We start from the raw sequence: 21,688 nt of genomic DNA, 5'->3' as shown, positions 1-21,688 counted from the left end.
TTTCCTGAAGGGAAAGGCTTTTATCCCCAGTACTGCTTTACTCTTTCCTATTAACCTACAATTTTTTAACTTTAAAAGCTCCATTCTGGGGGCGCCTGGATGGCTCAGTGGAGCATGTGGCTCTTGGTTTCGGCTCAGGTCATGCTCTCATGGTCCTGGGATCCAGCCCCACAGGTGAACTCCGTGCTCAGCAGGGAGCCTGCCTGAGGATTCTCTCCCTCTGCCCCTCCCCCCCCCGCCCCCACGACAAGCATGCCTGCTCTCCCTCAAATCTTAAAAAAAAAAAAAAAAAAAAAGCTACATCTGTTGGTGTAGACACTATGCAGATATTCTAGGACTCTCACTTCAAGAACCTTCACAGACAAGAATGGAAGGGCTGGCCAGAAGCAGAGGCCTGTCAGAGAACACTGGTGGCTTCCTAAGCTCGCTGAAGGGGAGAGCCAGGTCTCCGAGCAGTATGGACATCCCCCAGCACCACGAAGGAGCAGGAGCTGGGTCATGAGAGACTCCTGAAAAATGTCCTTTCTGCTGCCAAGAAAAAAATGAACGCAGCAGAATTCACTGTGGCAGTTAATTCAGCTTTCTCATGGAGAAAACGAAATCACTTTCTTCAAATGTGAGAGCGACTTTCCTTTTTTAGATAAGCCCATTGACTTCCTCACAGGAGCCCAGTCTGCCAGCAGCCCAGGCAACGTGGCAGAGTGCACAGCAGCCAAATCTTAAGGATAGTATTTGTAACTTGTGTATCCCGATTATACCGGGAGAGGGGTTTCCAAGTGATGACAGAAGGCTGTTCATTTGTGATTTGCCAAGCTCTCCACACTCTCCTGGCTGGCTGTTTCAACTCCTTCCCAGCCTTCTCGCCGAGGACAGCCTGGCTGTGCAGGCCTGGAGCGGACAGTTGCTTCAAGGCTTTGTCTTACCCAGTGTATGCTAACAAGTCACATTTGGGACAGTTTCAAAAAATAAAACCATCTCAGCTTGCGACAAGGCCGGGTAAAAACTGTCAGGTGTATAAACTGCTTTCCGTTTGCAGAAGAGTTGTGTGCGGAGTCTCAGCCTTTCCTGAGCCCCTAAATTCAGATCATTTTCCTTATTCTGTATCTGGTTCAGCTACCTTTTATTAGTTCGGGAAGCTGGAGCAAAGGGTGGGAAGATGAATAATCTAGCTTACTATATTGTTGAGGGGAAGGTTCTTAATGCTTCCTTTAAATCCAGGTCACTGACACTTTCTTAGGTTATAGATACAAGCTCCCAAACAAATGTCAATCAGAGAGACACAAATTTCACACAGGGCAGAATCATTTCAAAGTTTGGTTATTTTAATGCAAGTTCACTGTTCAGGGTAGTACGGATATATTAAGTGGTTCATTTCCATCCTGAAGAAAACACTAACAGTATCTTATGTAATTTTGTCAAATTCAAACATGACTCTGACCTTTTTCAAAAACATTTTCTTAATATATCTTGATAAGATTATTTCTGGAAAAAAATTTTAAACCTTTAAGTAGTTTGGAAACATCTGCCTATTTGCTCATTCCTCTGGGCACAGACTTTCAGAGCATTTATCCCACCTGTACTGAAAATCTCTGTTCTCCCAGCTGGTGGTAGGGCTGCTTGATGGAGGTGATCATGGGAAAATGAGGAGCGAGCAAGCTTTGTAAATTACTTCTAATTCTCTTAATTAGTATGCTACGATCCACCCCAGCTTCTGCAAGGTCAGACATGCAAGACAAGTACTTGGCCAAAAAGCAGGATTCTAACTAGTGTAAAAATAGATTTTAAATAAAATAGAATCTCTATAGGAAAGAGAATTAGGTTATGCTTTACATTCCCACTCTTGCTTTAGGATATCTGTATATATAAGTCCAAAAGGGACTTAAAAGAGTTGGTCTGCCCCAAGTAAAAATTGAGAATGTCTGAGTACATTCATTTTGCAAAGTTACAGGTGAGGTTTTTTTGGGAAATGCTACAGCACATCCCACAAAAACAGATGGCGATTAACAATACAGTTTGTGTGCTAACAAGTAACATGTAAGACGTTCAGGCTAATGAAGATGAGGCCTAACCATAGGCTAAAAAACAATTTTAAAATGTGATCATTTGAAAACTCTGGCTAACTCTAAAGCAGAAAACAAACCCCATCATTTAACAATATCGCTTGTTAACCAAACCAGCTACCTCTTTTGGAAGCTAAATTCCAACATGGGCTTTACTTTAACTTTGCTCAATTACTGCGTATTATGAATTACTTGACATTAAGGTTTCTAGATAGAGTACACAGCCCCTTTGTTGGCTTGCAACAAGCACTTTAAAACATGACTGTTTTAAAGAGGCTCTGTTAAAATTCTAATTTTCAGATTTAGAAACAGCCTTTGGTTGTATCTTGAAAGCGTAATTGAAAATCTGCCCAAGCTCCCTCTAGCCGCAACCTGAACATGCAGCCCAATCTTTTGTAAACATCCAGAAAACACTGATCCCAGCAAAATACACAATCAGCTAGTCAGAGGCCTCACTCTGCATTTTCACATGGATGATAAATCTGCCTGCTGATTCTTGCTAGATGCTAGGAAATCCACTCTAAGAGTTGAGTCTTAGAGCAACCATTTGGCCTCCTCCTTACTTGAGGTTCATAATGTGGCGTGGAGTTGTCAAAAATAAATAGAAGCGCCACTATTTTTCCTACACTGGGTCTGCTGAGCTTGCCGCACATGGGTTGTTTGTTTTTCCTGACTAGCCCTGGAGCAATAGATGGCTGCTCGGGACAGGCTAGTGACTAAAGGCTTACAGGCCCAGCCTCTTTTCATGTGACATTCAACCAATTCTTCAACTCCCAGACATGGACGGATGACAATGACGACAATGACGTGAGACTAATGGCTAGGGAATTTCCATAAATCCTCAGCTGCCAGCGCAAACCTCTTTTTAAAGCAGCTGCTAAGACCTCAGGTAATGTTACCTTTGAGGTTACCAAAAACAAACAAACAAAAAACGCCACCTTGAACCGATCCCAGAACTGAATGTAAAATACACCAACTCAATAAATACAACAGAAAAATGCACAGCAGAGCTGGGGCTTCTATCAAGTAGGAAGGCAAAATGGTCATTAGAATGTCTGAGGTTAGTGAGCTATTACGGTTGAAAACAGCAGCCACCTTTTAACACAGCCCATTTCCATCAGCTCTCCTAGCCATCAACCCCTGCATTTACTACACCACACACTAGCAAAGAAAAGGTCCAAACCACGGTGGCTCCATCCTCACTGGTACTTATTGACGGCCCACTCTCACATTTAGCTGAAGCCCCAGCATGCCCTTGCTGTGCCAGGGAAAACAGTCTCAGGGACACCCGTTTCCCAGAGGTCATTTGCCCCTCTTGCTGCGGCCTTTCCTGGAGGGCAGCTTCCCACTGCCCCCTGAGGAAGCGGGGCTGGAGGCCGAGGCCATGGCAATGTTGATCTGTCCTTCCTGGATTTCCTGCCTAGTCTCGGCCGGCAGGTGGTTGATCTTCTGCTGGGCCTCCAGGTAGAACATGACATCACGCAGCTGCTCCTGGATCTCGGTGATCTGTAGATCCTTCTGGTCACAGGTCTCCTTCAACACCCTCTCCTCCTCCTTTAGTTTGTTCTGCAGGAGGACTTGGTTGGCTCGCAAACACTTGTTCATTTCCTGCTCCTCTTTGAGCTCTGTGGTGAGTTTGGCCACCTTCATGTTTAGTTGAGTGCACCTTTTGCAAAATAAAGGAAGACAAAACTATGATTTTCATTTGCTGACACTGTCCCCTTTCGGCTCTGGGATTGAACAGAAGTGCTGTGATCTCAGAGTCCATTTAGGGACTGGACTCTTCCCTCCTGTGATGGAAGGACACTGGTTTGGTGCCATTGCAATAGCTATACAAAGCAAGGATTTTGCTCCAGTTAACAGCATAGCTTCAAGAAAATTTTTCTAAGCATCAGAAATTTTTCATTTGCAGAAATGACTCTGTGATTCATGGTAAAACATCTACTGCTTCTCTGTTTTGTAGTCTGTGGCTTAGAAATAACAGCTACTACAATAAAGAAGTTATGAGGAAAAGGAACATTCTCAGAGAGTCAAGTGCTCTGACCTCACTACATTTGCTGGTGGAGAGTTTTCAAGAATAGGGAGTGTCCTATTTTTGATACTCAAAATTAATCATAAGAATTACAAATTAAAACACCATCTGAGATACCATTTTTATGTATCAGAATGCCAAAGAGCTCAGACGTGGGAAAAGAAATTCCATGCATTGGCTCTGGAGCGTGAACTGGTACAAACTCTTTGGAAGTCCACTTGGCGATACCTATAAAAATCAAAATTTCGGGACGCCTGGATGACTCTGCAGTTGAGCATCTGCATTTAGCTCAGGGCATGATCCTGGGGTGCGGGATCGAGTCCCACATTGGACTCCCTACATGAAGACTGCTTCTCCCTCTGCCTATGTCTCTGCCTCTCTTTCTCTCTCATGAATAAATAAAATCTTAAAAAATATATCAAAATTTCACATGCCCTCTGCCTCACTTATTCTAGGAATTTATCCTACAGAATATATTCTGTATTATTATAGCAGTCTAAAACTTGAGACAACTTAAACATACATCAATAGGGACTGGTTAAAATTATTACAGGACCTCCAGACAATGGAATACTGTGCAGCTGCTATGAAGATCAAGAGAGATCTAGATGTGCCTGTAAGAAAAGAAAAATCTCCAAAACAGAGTATTTTACCAGAGTACCTAATATTATTCTATTTTTCTAGAAAAAAGATTATGTGAGATGTTGATACAGGTACAGCAAAAGATTTGGAAGAGTAAATATTCACTGGCACTGTTAATTAATAGGGGGTAACCAGTACATAGATGATAGCAAAATCTACAGGGTGGGAAAAAAACTTTCAGTTTTAATTATTTCACAGAGTTTGTTAGGGAGATGAAAGTATAGAATATTTTAATTTCTATTAATGCCATAATGTTGCTTTACAATAGTTAAAAATCACCACCACCCACCACCACCTTCGGGCACCAGGCTGGCTCAGTCAGTAGAGCATCAACTCTTGATATCAGGGCTGTAAGTTTGAGCTCCATGGTGGGTACAGAGATTACTTAAAAAAAATATATATTTAAAAGAAAAAACAAAACTTTGGTAAAGAGTGTTGTGGGTGATGAAAAAATTTTGAAACAGATAGTAGTGACGGTAGCATGTTGTGAATGCCACTTCATGTCACTGAATTATACACTTATAGTTAAAGTGACAAATTTTGTGTGCTATAGATTTTTGCCACAATAAAAAAGAAAAAAAAAACCTATTAAAATAACCCCAACTTTTGACAAGCGGGAAAACAGGTGAAGAGTAAATGGGAACTCTGCACTATCGTGGCAGCCTCTGTAAATCCAGAGTAAAGGTTTATTTAAAACACACACACACACACACACACACACACACACACCTTTTAAAGTTATCCTCCTAAATTTCTTTTTTATCCATTTGTCTGGAGGTAAAAAAAAAAAAAAAAAAAAAAGTTATTTTTTGTGAGTGTACTTTTTTTTTTTTAAGATTTTATTTATTAATTCATGAGAATCAGAGAGAGAGACAGAGGCAGAAACACAAGCAGAGGGAGAAGCAGGCTCCATGCAGGGAGCCCGACGTGGGACTCCATCCCAGGTCTCCAGGATCATGCCTTGGGCTGAAGGCGGCGCTAATCTGCTGAGCCACCCAGGCTGCCGGAGTGTACTTAAACTAGAAAGAGAATTTCAATCAGCAGCAATCATCTTCTGCTAGAACAGTAGTAGAGTACATTCTTGCCATGCTGTTCTTTAGCTTTTCGCTCCAGTCAACAAGTCTGGCCTTTAATTCCTGTCTGAGGCGGGAGTACACACCATCTCCAGCTTAGACACAGTTTCTCTCCTAACTGCCAGTTCTCAGCCACATGGCTCAGAGAAGCTGCAACTCTGAGCACAAGGCAGTTGCTTTCTACAGGCAAAAAGGAAAGATATTTATACAGACAATAAGCACAGATGTCAGGGGAGAGCACTGCATTCCACACCACGTCCATCTGACATGAAACTCTGGAGTTTTAAAAAAAAAAAAAAAAAAAAAACAGGAAGTCACAATAAGTTTGCTCCATATATAGGGAGACCCCGACAACCTAGTGATAGACACACGTGGAAAGTGTTTCCACAGGAATGAAGGAGATTACCTGTTTATGAGCCTGTTACAATGAAAAAGCTAATTAAAACAGACTAATTACACTTACTTTCTTTCCACAGACTGCTTTTCCTTTAGGAGATCATTTAGTCTGTGCTCCAGATTATCACATTTCTCAATTGTTTCTTTAAATTTGGTCTTCATGTTGTTAATCTGGAAGGGCAAACAGAAGTCAGTTTCACTTCACAGAGGCATAGTTATGTGGTCTTTGGGGCTAATGTCACCAATGTTTCTCCAATCACCTGTCTATAACTTCAAAAAACCAAAGAAAAGGTGAGACAATCATTTGAAAGAATCTGTCGTGGAAATAAACATTTTGACTAGTCCTTTTTTCCCCTCCTTCTAATCTATACCAGGATGAACAAGAGATTAGGAGCAGCTGAATGTCAAGCCAAAAAACTCAAAAGGAAGAGCTTCAGCTAGTGGAGCAGGAGATAGATTGTCAAAGGCAAGAGCAGAGGGTCCCCCTTTTAACTTTTTTTTTTCCTCCTGAGATCACATTTCAAAAATTACTATCTAAATAATCTAACAAACTAATTTAAGAAAATGAAAATGGTGATAACTGATTTTAACTGTTTGGGACCCCCTGCAAACTCATTAATTTTCTCATGTACCACAAGGCCACATGGAACATAAGGGATTCTTGTTCTGAGTTCACTTGTAAGTATAATATAGAGATAACAATTTCATGTTACATTGTCTTAAAAACTGAAGAGAATTTTAAAATTCTGGTGTATTTTGTGTGGGAAATCAAGAGTCTTCTGAAGTCCAGCTAAGTAGACATTGGATTCACTCAGGTCTGACACTCTACACAACTGCCTGAACTCTACTGGCATAAGGACAAAGAGCAAAGACTAGGTGGGAAGGAGCAGTTGTGAGGCTGGGTGGATCGTGCGACAGTAATAACAGGGACTGAAAGGGACTGAGAATTTAAGTCATATGGCCCACATACCAGCCAGGTGTTTTGAAAGCAGTATCTCCTTTATATAAGAAGCCAGAGTCTTTAATGTGGCAACTTTTTAAAGAAACAGGCTTAAAAAGAATAAAAATAAAAATAAAGAAACAGGCTTACAGAAAGGTGAGGCAATCTGCCCAACGTCACCCAACTAGAGCATGGAGAGTCCAAGACTGGACCCCAAATCTGGGTCCAGAGCCAAGTTCTTTTGTTTTTTATTTTTTAAAGATTTTATTTATTTATTCATTTTTTTTTAAAAGATTTTATTTATTTATTCATGAGATACACAGAGAGAGGGAGAAGCAGGCTCCATGCAGGGAGCTCGATGTGGGACTCGATCCAGGACTCCAGGACCACGCCCCGGGCCGGAGGCAAGCGCCAAACTGCTGAGCCACCCAGGGATCCCCTAAAGATTTTATTTATTTATTCATGAGAGAGACAGAGAGAGGCAGAGACATAGGCATCAGGCTCCCTGCAGGGAACCTGATGTGGGACTCAATCCCAAGACTCCAGGATCATGACCTGAGCTGAAGGCAGAAGCCACTCAGGTGTTCCCAGAGCCAAGTTCTAAACCTCCCTGTACTACACTGCAGGCCATAGCTGTACAGCAAAGGAAAAAATGACCTCTGGGCAGATGTAAACTCTCTGCAAAATGTTCATCATGTTAGAAAAAGGGCCACTGCTTTTAGTACTTTCTTTTAAAAACCTGCCATATGGCCTACCTAGATATTTAATAGCACTGTTTTTATTTTTAAATAAGAAAATAACTGTAGAAATTAATGTTATAGCCAACTTCTGTTAAGGTGGAAGAACACACAATTAGAGGAAGATTCCTCTATGTCATAAAAAAAATAACTTAAAAATTGCTCTAATTCTAGTTTGGTATTAATTTCCTCCCCAATATTATTTTTATTTTTTAAAAAAGATTTTATTTATCCATGAGAGACACAGGGAGAGAGAGGCAGAGACACAGACAGAGGGAGAAGCAGGCTCCCTATGGGGAGCCCGACGTGGAACTAGATTCCAGGACCCCATGATCATGACCCAAGCCAAAGGCAGACATTCAACCACTAAGCCACCCAGGTGCCCCGCCAATATTATTTTAAAATAAAAGACCACTAGATCCGTTGTACATTTTCTCCTAAACTGATTCCTGTTAGTTTAGGGAAATTGGAAAGGACAAAAATCACTATCGAAAGTAATGAAACTGTATGTTTTGCTCACTGAAGATACTTAGGCTGAACACACTTAAATCAAGATGAAAAATAACCAAGTAACCTCAAAAAGCTTTTTAATATTATTATAGACAAATGTTATGATGGTTTAAACTAGTGTTTTTTAAGACATTTCTAACCATGAGCCCACAGTAAGAAACACTCCATATACATATATACATACAACTGACAGAAGAGTTTCACAAAACAGTATTAAACATGATAATACACTCTGGTATTTTACATCTATCCTATCCTGTTTAATAAAAATGCCAGCTGCACTGCACCAAACTCATTTCACAATCCACAACTAGAAAAATACTGATTTACATGGCGCTACAAGTCCAATAAGAAAAGAGGGATCTTTAGGGGAATTCACCTGTCCTGACTGCTCAATGTTCTTCATACATAGCTCCACTGAAACAAGAACTTTCGAGTGGACGTGAGCTTCCAGAACAGACTCTCACATGCTATAATAATTACACTACCTAAAGCATGGTGGGGGTGGAGCAGGAAGAGTGTTGTAACTGAAGTCCACAATGAGGCCCATGAACAAGAATCTCCGTCAGTGAAACCCATGGTCTGTTACTGTTTCTCCCTGCACATGATCTCCTGCCTGAGGTGCCAATGGACAGAGAACCTGTCAAAAGTAGGACAGTGGCAGGAAAAGAAGCTTACACCACCCATTAACTTATGGATAAGTGACATTTGTTAAGAAAACAAAACATTCTTTTCAAGCTCTCCCAGCTTTTTATGTAGGATTGCCCTTGCCTCCATCTTACCCCTATGTAAAAGGAAACACAAGTTTCAGTGTTTAGTTTTCCTGCCCCTTGACTTGCTTTTCATGGGCATTTGTTAGGGAATGCAGTTAATCCTAAAGAATCTTAAAAGGTGGAAGGACCCTAAGCTAAGCTTGCAAGGGTCTGTGTGAAGCACTTTAGGTATATCCCTTGTGCAAAAAAACCATTACTAAGGCTGCACGGAGTTGCCACTGCTCCTCCCTGGGACTTACTAACTTGACACCCAAGTGGCAGCGACCTGTGCTCTGCCTCCAGAGTGCTATGGGAGGCATGTTCTTCCCATATGTACTCCAATCAAGCCCTATTCAGAACTAGCACATCAAGTGATGTTGAGTGCCTCTGGAAAAGCACTCTCATCACTTGGAAGGTTTTATGAGAACTACATCAAGACCTTTTAACCAAAGATCATGTTAAAACTGGTGCTGAGCCTTAATTTTAGAAGCCCGATTTCTCCTCATTCATAGGCATATCCAGAAACTGGGGCCAAGGGGCCTGGCATATGTGTAAGCCTGGCCCTGCCTGCTTAGTTCCAGAATAATCCTAGCTACCCCACAGATGAGACCCAAGCCTGGCTCTGCAGCCCCTATCTGAAGGTCTAGTTATTGCTGGGAACTCACAAAGTAACTAAAATAATCATTTAAAAAACTTAAAAGCCTATATTTAATACTAAGAGGATCAGTGAATTATGAACACCGTCCCAGAACCTGAGAAAGGTTCTTGAGCCCCATTATACACAAAGCCTCAGAAGCTCACACGTTTTCAAACTCCTTTCTTTGGAACTGTCAGGTTTCCTTGTCTACACTGGAGACAACTGGAAAATCAAGCAAGTGAAGCCCTGGGACCTCCATCTGGGTTTCCACCAAAATCATACCACTTTTCTCTTTTATCTGCTGGAGTAGTGAATGGCATCTTCTTTAAAGCATTTTGTTAAAATCCAAAAACCTCTGCCCTACACAAACAAGGCACCACGGGAATCACTGAAGCTCTAGCGCCTCTGCTTTCTTTTCTTCTGTGATTTTTTCTTTTTAAGATTTTATTTATTCATGAGAGAGAGAGAGATTGAGAGAGGCAGAGACACAGGCAGAGGGAGAAGCAGGCTCCATGCAGGGAGCCCGATGCGGGACTCGATCCCGGGACTCCAGGATCACGCCCTGAGCTGAAGGCAGGCACTAAAGCGCTGAGCCACCCAGGCGTCCCTCTTCTCTGCGATTTTGAAGAGCTCAGCACCATCTTACTGCTGCAGAAGCCCACATGCAGCTCCTCAAAGCAGCTGTTCTCAAGCTGACAAACCAACTGGCAGACTCGAATTACAAGCCCTCGTGTATATACTTCTATTTTTTTAATGGAATTGCACAAAGCACTAGAAAACCTGATTGAAGTTAACAAATAAACACATCTCTCCCCAATCAAAAATACTTAAGCCTTTAAATCCAAGTTTTCATTTCTTAGGGTATAGCAGGTATTTAATTTCTTCCTGTCATATTTAGTGTAATACCAAGTTCAGCATACAATTTTAATCCATTCTTCTTGATTTACTGATTGTAGGTGAGAATATATGCTGGCTTCCCTCCCTTCTAAAATAATGCTCAGTTGGCTGCATTTGCAACAGCCTATTTTTGTCTCCTCCTTTTCCTCTTTTTGACTAATTTCATTCTTATTGTGGTCTAGAATTTCTTGTTGCCTGATACTGCCTTCAGGGGCTATGTCTGTAAAGAACGATGATTCATGTTTTTAACCACTTCTTTCTGGAATTCTGATCTAAAGTTAGATTACTGGGGCGAGCCAACGGATTCCAAATTCTTGTTTTCTTTCTTTTCTCTGCACACCGCATCCCCCCCCCCCCCCCCCGGTTTACTGAGATATAACTGACGTATTACAAAGGTTTCTTTTTAGAGACAAAACAATTCCCTGTCTCTGTATCAGACAAAGGAAGATTCCAGCATTCCTCTTTTCTTAGGTTCTGCCTTCCCCCACCCTAACATCAGATAGCCCTGCCATGTGGCACGTAAGCAGCGACAAACCAGAAACTTACTTCCTCTGCTGTGTCCTTCTCTATCCGAACTATCTTGTTTTCCCAGTAGATTCGCTGAGATTCCAGCTGGCTTGTTAGTAAATACGAATACTAGAAACATAGAGAACAGACACCAAAACATAAATCACTGTGGTTTCTTAAATTCAATTAAAACTGGACTTTTAATTACCTATTGAAGAGAGAGTGTAACCATCAGAATGTGTATTGTATGTTGGTTATACTCTACTCAACAAACTGGGGGAATGCAGAGATGTCAATTACACTCCTGTCCTGGGGCTTACCATCTAGTCTGGACGAGCAAGCAGAAAAATATACATGAACAAGTAAGCTTCTGTTCAAGCTAACTTTTAAGAACCACAGGCTTTTAAATCAAAGTATAACTCAAATCGGCTCACCCCCTCCAGGAAGCTGTCCCTGTCCGTCCTAGTCTTGGGTTAAGCGGTCCTCTCAGCTCCCTTAGTATAGCGGCTATCATCATTAACAGCACTCAATCACCAGGTCTCCCTGACAAGGCCATCAACTCTTTGAAAGTGAGGGCTCTACCTTTATTTCTGTAGCCCCAGTGCCTGGCACACGGTGGATATCAAGAAATGTTGGCTACCTGACTGCATGAATGAATGAATGGTGCTGTGTAAGCACTGAGAAAGGACAGATGACTTATAAGGACTTCTGAGAGAAGGAGAGATTTGGGAGGGCTCTCGACAGACAGGAGGAGGAGATGCGTAAAATATAATTCCAGAGAACTACTGGACCCAGTTGTGAGCTGTGGACATTCAGGATCTCGTTAAGATAAAGGAGTAACATCAATGAGGCAAGGATGCAAGGTAGGGACAGATGGAGCCTTATCGAAGGCTCTAGGATATTATGTTGAGAAATGTAGACCATGGAGCGGCAACACCACATCTGCATTTCAGAAGGACTATCCTAAAAGACTAGAAGATATCTGAATGTATTTGTAAGCTAGAGAAGAGAATGAGAGAATGAAGGTGCAAGAGAGAAAGGATAGATGGGGGAACGTATATGTGCCACCAGAATGTACATTCCACAAGGGCAGGGAGCTGTTCAATGCTGCACTCCCAGCACCAGGAAGTGTGCTACTGACAGGAGCCTTCCATAAACATTTGCTGAATGAATATATGTAGAGTTAATGTGGAAGGGTTGCTTATTCTAAAAGCTTAATGTAAACGGTTTAAACTCTGTTCATATCAATACAATTAATGGTAAAAACACCAGCCTTATTTTAAGTCATTCTACTGAATCTGTTAGACTATAAAAGTCTGGAGATGAACAAGTTTTCAAATATCCATTTCCTCCCAAGGTTAAGCTTTTTTTTTTTTTTTTTTCTTTAGATTTTATTTGAGAGAGGGAGAACACGAGTAGGAGGAAGCAAAAGGGGAGAGGGGGTTAAGCAGACTCCCCACTGAGTAGGTAGCCCAATGCTGGTTAGAAGAAGGGCCACTTGTTTTTAAAACAGTTTGAGGGGTGCCTGGGTGGCACAATCAGTTAAGTGTCTGCCTTTGGCTCAGGTCATGATCTAAGGGTTGTGAAATTGAGCCCCACCCCAGGCTCTGCACTCAGCGCAGAGTCTGCTTGAGATTCTCTCCTGTTCCTTCTGTCTCCCTCCACTCATGTCCTTGGCTCTCTCAAATAAATAATCTTTAAAAAACCAAAACAAGACTTGTGTTAAATTTCCCCTTCATTAATGTAAAATTTATAGTACACCAATTTTATAGTAGATGGGATGTATTGCTACAGTGAAAAATCAGATTGTGCTAATTTTGTTGTTTCTTCAACTATATACATACCCCCAAATGGTTTTATGTATATAGACATCAAATTCATAAAATACATACTATGAGTATGTAAGTGTCTAATTCATAAAATGTCCAAGATATACTAAAAAGCTTTCCAGGTATGGAAGGATACTACTTGAGTTTCTTCATTCTGACCTGCTCAGTTTCCAGCTGCTACTGTGATGCCAATAGGAAGATTCTTAACTTTCAGTTTTACTGCAGCTAGAGGACAACCTTAATACTAAGACTGAGATAATGAGGAACATCACATTCAAAATAATAAGGCACAGAAGATTTAGACTTTCAAAGAAGAAAATCAGACAGAATAAAAATATTTTAACAATCCTTTGCAGTAGTGATAGAAGTTTTAAGTTAGGACTGTAAGAAGCAGTAAAAAAAAAAAAAAAAAAAAAAAGTAATTACTAATTATGTGTCTTACCTCTAACTGTAAGGCATCTATTTTCTCTTCCTGGCAAGTATCACCCTCACATTCATACTGTACTATTTTCCCATCTGTTTTACTTGCAACCAGTCGATGGACATAGTTATCTAAAGAAAAGAAAGAATGCATCAACCAAGGCTTGTTTCTCCACAATGAAAAGGGTCTGCATACACTTTTAACTCTGATAAAATTTTTTTTTACAGGTTCTAAATTAAATGCCTTGCAGTACTTCTGTACAAGTGAGCTAAGCCATTTGAGTTTAAGAGTGAGAGGGCAAGTATGGAAGTGTTAACTCTCTTTATAATGTGCAATTCAGGTCATTTGTAGGAAATAGCGCCCTATGGGGCACCGTGAGAATTTGAGTTTGCCTCAGCTGTCAGGAAGATTTCAAGCTGGGAGAGAAAGCAGAGAGGTTCCGAGGGAGAGATGGTCATGCACGATGAATCCAAATTAGAAAATGACAACAGGGATCCCTGGGTGGCACAGCGGTTTGGCGCCTGCCTTTGGCCCAGCGCGCGATCCTGGAGACTCGGGATCGAATCCCACATCAGGCTCCCGGTGCATGGAGCCTGCTTCTCCCTCTGCCTATGTCTCTGCCTCTCTCTCTCTCTCTCTCTCTCTCTCTCTGTGACTATCATAAATAATAAAATAAAAAAAAAAAAAAAAAAAAAAAAGAAAATGACAACAGTGTTCACCTCCGGCATAGTCCCAGACTCGATGGTTGGTGAGCTGCATGGCATACGTGTGCTGCGTTTCCTCAAAGTGCTTATAAGCATGTCGACTTACATACCGTCCACATCCTATGTGGCCACATATCAAGCAAATCCATAGGTTCTGCCACAAAGAAGGTAAGATCTTCATGAGTTATACAAAAATACATGACCTGGGTCACTCTGAGTGGGAAGGAGCCTAATACAGAATGAAGCTCAGTTCTTTCTACAAAAGTTTTGAATAAATATGTTTAAAACTCAAAAAGCAAGAATGTTTATGGGGTCAATCATTTTCTTGTTCTTCTAAGTAGAGAGCAAAACAAATATTCCCAATTTATCAAGGAAAGTCTAGTCCCCTTTAAAAAACAAAGAATAAGGGGATCCCTGGATGGCTCAGCGGTTTTGTGCCTGCCTTCGGCCCAGGGCGTGGTCCTGGAGTCCGGGATCGAGTCCCACATCGGGCTCCCTGCATGGAGCCTACCTCTCTCTCTGCCTATGTCTCTGCCTCTCTCTCTCTGTCTCTCTCATGAATAAATAAATAAAATCTTAAAAAAAACAAACAAAAAACCCCACAAAGAATAAAAAGAGTGTATTTTGCTCAGGAGTATAAAATAGTTTATTTGTATTTCTTGCCTGACCCTAGACAAAAAGAAAAAAAGAATCAGTTGGAAAAAGGATTGAAAAGAATTTTTTTTTTTTTTTTTTAAGGATTGAAAAGAATTTAAACCACACAGGGCAGAAGCAAACCCCAGACCATTAAAGCTGTGCTCACTATTCTTTCCCAGCAGCCAGCCAGTACTTACTTCCTGCACACCACACTCGAAACACTTATTCTCTTCTACTGGCTCTGGCGTTTGGCAGTACCGGCAGACAGGACACCTGTCCAGGACACCAAACCAGAACAGTACACATGAAACACAAGAGACAGCTGTTACAGAACCAAGTCAAAAACTGCATGTGAAATCTTCAGTCTCTTACATACTTTATGGTTAAACATCATAACTAAGGCTACCACTCAAAGAACACTTGCAAGTTATCCTCAAACAAAATGAAAAAAATACAAAATTTTGATAAAGAAGAAAAGTAAGGAGCCTTGATCTGCTTCATGCCTTCTACTCTTCTGTCTAAAGCTTAAAGAACTAAATATGTACTGGTTAGAATTAGAGACTTGAGATAAATTGTTAATTTTACATTTGGTTATCCATAAGGAATTTTTACCTGAAGCAATCTATATTACTATATTATGCCCATTTCCCAAAGATCTAAATCACTCAGAATGTACTCTGTCCTCTTTTGGGTTGCTCCTAAGAGTTAGAACGAAAATCTGTAATAAATTTCACCCCCAAAAAGTTCATATACTTCCTGAAATGCACATGACATTTTACCATAAAATGAACATGTGGAAGAGAATACCCAGTGCTACGTACTCAAGTTTCCATTTATAAAGAGTCAATTAAAATGGCACTGAAGGCAAACTCACAGAAAGAGAGAGTAGAAAGGGAGATGGATACCAGGGTCTGGGGGAAGGGTGGCAATCAGGAGATATTGGTCAAAGGTTACAAGGTTTCAGTTATGCATGATGAATCAATTCTGGAGAAGTGGCGTTCATCAATGTGACTATAGTTGATGATATCATACTGTTTTGGAAATTTGCTAAGTAGATCAACTCTGGGTGTTCTTAGCACATACACACACAGAGACAAAAAAGGGAAAATGGTAAAAGTATAAGGTAAAATATGTTTATTGGGTTGGTTGTGAATATTTCATAATGTATATGTATGCTGAGTCATCAGGTTGTACATTTTAAATATATACAATTTCTTTTTAAGATTTTATTTTTAAGGGATGCCTGGGTGGGTCACTGGTTGAGCATCTGCCTTTAGCTCAGGGCATGATCCTGGAGTCCCAGGATCAAGTCCCACATCAGGCTCCCTGAATGGAGCCTGCTTCTCCTCCCTCTGCCTATGTTCTGCCTCTCTCTCTCTGTGTCTCTTGTGAATAAATAAAATCTTACAAAAAGAAAAAAAAAAAGATTTTATTTTTAAGTATCCTCCACCCCAAACATGGGGCTTGAACTCATGACCCCAAGAACAAGTCGCACAGTCTACTGAATGGGCCGGCTAGGCACCCCTAAATATATACAACTTTTGGTGACCAATTATACTTCAATAAACCTGGGGGGAGAAAAGGCATTTAAAAAACCCATTAATGCCTTTCTGTTATACTCAAGACAAAGAAACACTAAGTACCAGTAACAAATGCTTTTTCATGGGCAAAAATGATAGAAAGTTGGTTGTAGTTGAAACTAATTATGACTGGCACCAAGACGAATGCTTAAGATATAACTAGTTTCGGGGATCCCTGGGTGGCTCAGCGGTTTAGTGTCTCCCTTCGGCCCAGGGCGTGATCCTGGAGTCCTGGGATCGAGTCCCACATCAGGCTCCCTGCGTGGAGCCTGCTTCTCCCTCTGCCTGTGTCTCTGCCTCTCTCTCTCTCTGTCTCTCATGAATAAATAAAAATAAAATCTAAAAAAAAAAAGATATAACTAGTTTCATTTCTTAGTAAATAAAACCAAGAAAAGAAAATTAGCAGGAAGAAGATGAAGTTCTTGTCACAGAAAAGGAGGCTCTGGATTTCCTAAGAGAAAGCTAAATGATCTAGTCTATCTCTTTGTTTAGTATCAAGAAAGGCCAGACGGGCACCCTGATGTTGACAGCAGCACTATCAACAATAGCCAAATTATGGAAGTGGTCCTGTGTCTGTCAACAGAAGAAAAGATAAAGTTGATGTGGTGTATGTGTCTATAGACACAATGGAATATTACTCAGCCATCAAAAAACAATCAAATGTTGCCATTTGCAACAACATGGATGGAACTAGGAGTGTCATGCTAGGTGAAATAAGTGAGGGAAAAGACAAACACCATCTAATTTCACTCAAATATGAAATTTAAGAAACAAAACAAACAAGCAAAGAGAAAATTATGGGAAATGGGCTTTGATAGGGTGGGGGCCTAGCGCCTACACTCACGTGGTGTCGTCCCAGCGCTGCAGGCACTGGCTGTGGAAGCTGTGGTTACATAACGTGGTAAGGATGCCATTCACGGACTCGTCCATGCGCTCCAGACACACTGTGCACTTGGGGAGTTCAGTCAGGTCCATCACGGGGAGGCTGGCGCCCTACAAGGAAACATCTCACATAAGTCTCTCTCTTTATCCACGGTTCTAATATACATGTTTTTAACACTAGTTTTCCTGGTGCTTTTTGACTGCTGGTAGGAGGTTCTCAATATTTGTGCTCTGTGCAAATAATTTAAATTGGTAAGATTTTTATCCACACAAATATTGATGTGGCACTTTCTATATTCCCAGCACTGTGCAAGGCACTGGGGATATGGTGGTGAACATGCCAACGCAGATTCCTGCCCTCATGGAGCTGACTCTGGAAAGGGAGACTGCTGCCAAAAGCTTAACAGAGAATCTCAAGTGTTACCAGACTTCTGGCTCTACTTCTAAGAGTCTGTAGCTATAATAGCACACAAATGAGTAAAAGAATAGGAATAGAGCAGAATGATTTTTCCACCGAGTAAATTAAAACTTAACACTTTCTACTAAGTGATAATAGTATCAACAACACTGATTTATTTATTCATTTAGCACATACTAATTGAGTCCTTGCAATGTGTGCTATATGTGCACTGCTCTGGGTGTGCCATGATGGTGAGCAAGCCCAAAACGACACAGTCAGGCCCTGTCCTCATAGAGCTTATAATCTGGTTGAGAGAGACAAAAAAAAAATTTTTTTTAAATTACTAGTGGTTATAATTATAATATTATAATTATAGTTACTAGTGGTTGTAAGTGCTATGAAAAAAAAGTATAGGAAGCTCTAATAGGGTGTGAAATAGGGGCCATAACGGTCTGTGGTTAAGAAAGGCACACACTTCTCCCCCGCAAGATAGTGATGTCTGACTTGAGCCCTACCAGCTATAAAATGAGTAGGAGTTATTGAAGCAAAGGTGGAGAGGTATACACATAAGGACATGCTGAGAAAAATCCCATTAATCTATGGTCCCTGAAGAGTAGCTTTTCCCAGGAACTCTTTCAAGAAGCCATGTTCATTTAGAGAAAAGAATTTCTAAAGCTGAAGCCTTGCATAGCACTTGGCATAAAGGAAGTCTAATTTTATCATTTGTCAATTTTTATTTTACCTAATCTTATGATAGAACATAAGATTCTGATGATTAGAACATCATCTAATCTTATGATAGAACAATGAAACCAAAACTTATTTCCACTGAACTGATCTCAAGGTGAAAGGAAGACCTTCAGGTCTACTTAAAAAAAGAAGAAAGAGGGATCCCTGGGTGGCGCAGTGGTTTGGCGCCTGCCTTTGGCCCAGAGCGCGATCCTGGAGACCCGGGATCGAATCCCACATCAGGCTCCCGGTGCATGGAGCCTGCTTCTCCCTCTGCCTATCTCTCTCTGCCTCTCTCTCTGTGACTATCATAAAAAATTAAAAAAAAAAAAAAAAGAAGAAAGAAAGAAAAAATCTTAAACGTAACAGAGCTGAATCTACTACTTTATAAAATGATTTAAATGAACACATTTTGTAGGAAAAGGTCCCATGGGTGGTGGCAAATCAGAGCAATTATGAATTGCTATCCAAACAGAATTAAAGATTAGGATTAAGGGATGATATTTAAAGTAAAAATGCTTCTTTTAGGCTCCAAGCCATATTTCATGGATCTAGATAGAATAGATGAACACTCAATTTTGGTAACACAGATAAATTTTTTTTAATATTTTGGGATACTTTAAAAAATTAAGATAAAATGGGGAGATCCCTGGGTGGCGCAGCGGCTTGGCGTCTGCCTTTGGCCCAGGGCACGATCCTGGAGACCTGGGATCGAATCCCACGTCGGGCTCCCGGTGCATGGAGCCTGCTTCTCCCTCTGCCTGTGTCTCTGCCCCCCCCCCCCGTGACTATCATAAATAAATAAAAATTTAAAAAAAAAGAAAAAAATTAAGATGAAATGGGACACCAGGGTGGCTCAGCGGTTTGGCACATGCCTTCGGCTCAGGGCATGATCCTGGAGACCCAGAATCGAGTCCCACATCGGGCTCCCTGCATGGAGCCTGCTTCTCCCTCTGCCTATGTCTCTGCCTCTCTCTCTCTCTCTCTCTTTCTGTGTGTCTCTCATGAATAAATAAATAAAAAGTCTTTAAAAAAATTAATATATAAAAAATAAAATTTAAGATAAAATTCATATGAAATCTGCCCTGTTTAACTGTACAATTCAGGTTTCAGTATATTCAGAAGGTTGTACAATCCTTACCACTAATTCTAGAACATCCCTATCACTCTGAAAAGAAATCTTGTACTCATTACAGTCACTCCTCATTCTTCTCTTCCTCCAGCCCCTGGCAACCTGCTTCCGGTTACAGAGGATTGGAATACTCAGGACATTCCACAGATATCTTAACATTCAACCTTATGTCATCATATTCACATAAGTGTGTGTGTATATACGTGTATGTATATATAGATATACATACACACACAAAAAAAACCCCATAAAAACAATGCACACTTACATCTTCAGATTTCAGTACTTCAGCCCTTTCCACATACACCAGCTGGCAAACATCATCTTCTATTGAGTTGAACTGGCGGCCATTGCACGCCATATAAAAACTATCTGCATCAGCCTAGGTATATCAATGGAGAAAAGGAAAAAATTAAGAGAGATATCTTGAAAACGTGCTTTTTATTCAAGATGCATAGCTTCAATAGTCTCTTCCATCAGCATTTAAAACGTATACTTAAAGGAGAGAAAGCAACTGCCAAAAGTACCATCTAAGAAAGCAGGTTCATAGATGAGTTGAACTCTGCAGGTCAATATCCCGCAACTCTACAATATTTCCTGATATTACAGTCTCTCTTAAACCAGCAGAAGCTGCTGAAGTGCAATAAGCTGACAGGCAGTAAGACTTTAATATTCAATCAGTAAGGGTCATCATTTCCCTTGATATCAGTATTTCTTTTCCTGGAATCAGCACTTTCTCAACAGCTGAAAGCAAACACTTATTTTTGTGAAATTTAGAACTCAATCATAACTGACCACTGTTAGGATTTTTTTTTTTTTTAAATGTCAGCGTCAATGTTAAAATAAAGGACTAGCGGTTCTGGTATGAAGAAAAGCCAGCTCCTTTTCTTCAATAAACCAAGTAATAATAATACATCAAAGATAAGGACGTTTTTAAACAACCTAGTGTATAATATTGAAAGCAAAACCCTTGGCTAAGATCAAGAGGTCCAAGATGAACCAGCCTTTAAAATACTAATGGTCTTGTTCCTTGGAGTAGAAAATAGAATCAGGGGACAACAGGAGGTAAAGCTGTAGGTAAAGCTCTAAAGGTACCGTGCATTTGTGAATATGAATACAAGTAAATCAAACCTTCTAGTATAGCCTTAGTAGAAAGTAACAAAGTGATGACTACAGTTTTTAAATTCACAACTTTGGAGAGGCAGCTGGGAGGCCAAGGTTTGTCTAGATTTCACTCCCACATGGACATTAACCCAAACACAGCAAGTTGTGTGCTTTGGCCCTACCAACATAGACAAGCTGCATGGGGAGAGGAAGGGTGCTCTGCAAAAGGAAACGCCACATTGTCAGCCTCCAGGAAGAGTTTCAAGTCTGTACCAGGCACAAATAGTCTGGCCTGTCTACCATCACAGGATTCTGAACCTGACAGCAAAAGCTTGTAAGCCTCCCAGGGGCTTTTAATTTCACTCCAATGATGTAATTCAAGTGTAGATTTTTGATTATTTGTGCTTTCTTAATATAACCAAATGAGCTAAGCAGCTGAGGAAAAATGATCAGTTCTGAATGGTTTTGTTTTGGAGGGTGGGGGTAGGAGCTTCCTTATCAGGAAACAACCTATATTGGGTATAATGCATTTTAACTTCAAAATGTTAAAACCAGTTCTTGGACAATAAATCTCTTCAATACTAAAAGGTGACTAAATCGACTTCCCTCGTTCTTCAAGAGAAATGTCTTTTTCTTGAAATACTTTGGATGAGAAAGCAGCACAGAGAGCAACCGAATTTGTGAACTGAGGGACGTGACCACTCAGAAGTAAGGTCCACAGGTCAGCTCTGCAGAGCCTGAAGCACCACGGGGAGCTGGCTGCACCTGTGCCAGGTGCCTTCCTCAGAAAGGCAGACCCCTCCTCAGACCTCCAACTCTGTCAACGAGCATGCTTCCTCTGGGTAAGGGACAGAGTCTATGATCCTGAGCAGGTGACAAAAATCTACTCAACACCAGATAAATGGTTCTTTTCTTGGGGGAGTTGTTTATCTATGACAAAGAAATATATTTTTTGATACACATGGATCTTTTTCTTTAAAAACTGGAAATGTAGATTCTTTGCTTGTTTGAATATTTACTGAGCACCCAGCATCTGCCAGGCACTGTGCTACACGCTTGGACCAGAGGAGAGAACAAAATACACATGG

General features: G+C 40.8%; 1 protein-coding gene across 2 annotated transcripts in view; it reads right to left on the bottom strand.

Moving 5' to 3' along the window:
- Window positions 1-1,304: 1,304 nt before the first annotated feature.
- The window catches only part of LOC121475580 (BRCA1 associated protein), a 28,714-nt gene continuing 8,330 nt past the window's right edge, over window positions 1,305-21,688 (bottom strand). The window contains exons 5-12 of one of the 2 annotated variants that reach the window (XM_041728959.1): window positions 19,765-19,878; window positions 17,198-17,346; window positions 14,971-15,046; window positions 14,153-14,291; window positions 13,455-13,564; window positions 11,223-11,312; window positions 6,271-6,374; window positions 1,305-3,726 (exon numbers count right to left, since the gene is read on the bottom strand). In XM_041728959.1, the coding sequence (XP_041584893.1) occupies window positions 3,363-3,726; window positions 6,271-6,374; window positions 11,223-11,312; window positions 13,455-13,564; window positions 14,153-14,291; window positions 14,971-15,046; window positions 17,198-17,346; window positions 19,765-19,878 (1,146 nt within the window). In that variant the 3' untranslated portion in view covers window positions 1,305-3,362. Of the gene's footprint in view, window positions 3,753-6,270; window positions 6,375-11,222; window positions 11,313-13,454; window positions 13,565-14,152; window positions 14,292-14,970; window positions 15,047-17,197; window positions 17,347-19,764; window positions 19,879-21,688 lie in introns of both variants that reach the window. The other variant, XM_041728960.1, reaches the window with a different exon arrangement.

The sequence above is a fragment of the Vulpes lagopus genome, chromosome 14 (genome assembly GCF_018345385.1).
Source record: "Vulpes lagopus strain Blue_001 chromosome 14, ASM1834538v1, whole genome shotgun sequence".
Classification (NCBI taxonomy): Eukaryota; Metazoa; Chordata; class Mammalia; order Carnivora; family Canidae; genus Vulpes; species Vulpes lagopus.
Note: the sequence above shows the minus strand (reverse complement) of the source record. Positions and strands in the feature narration are given on the sequence as shown.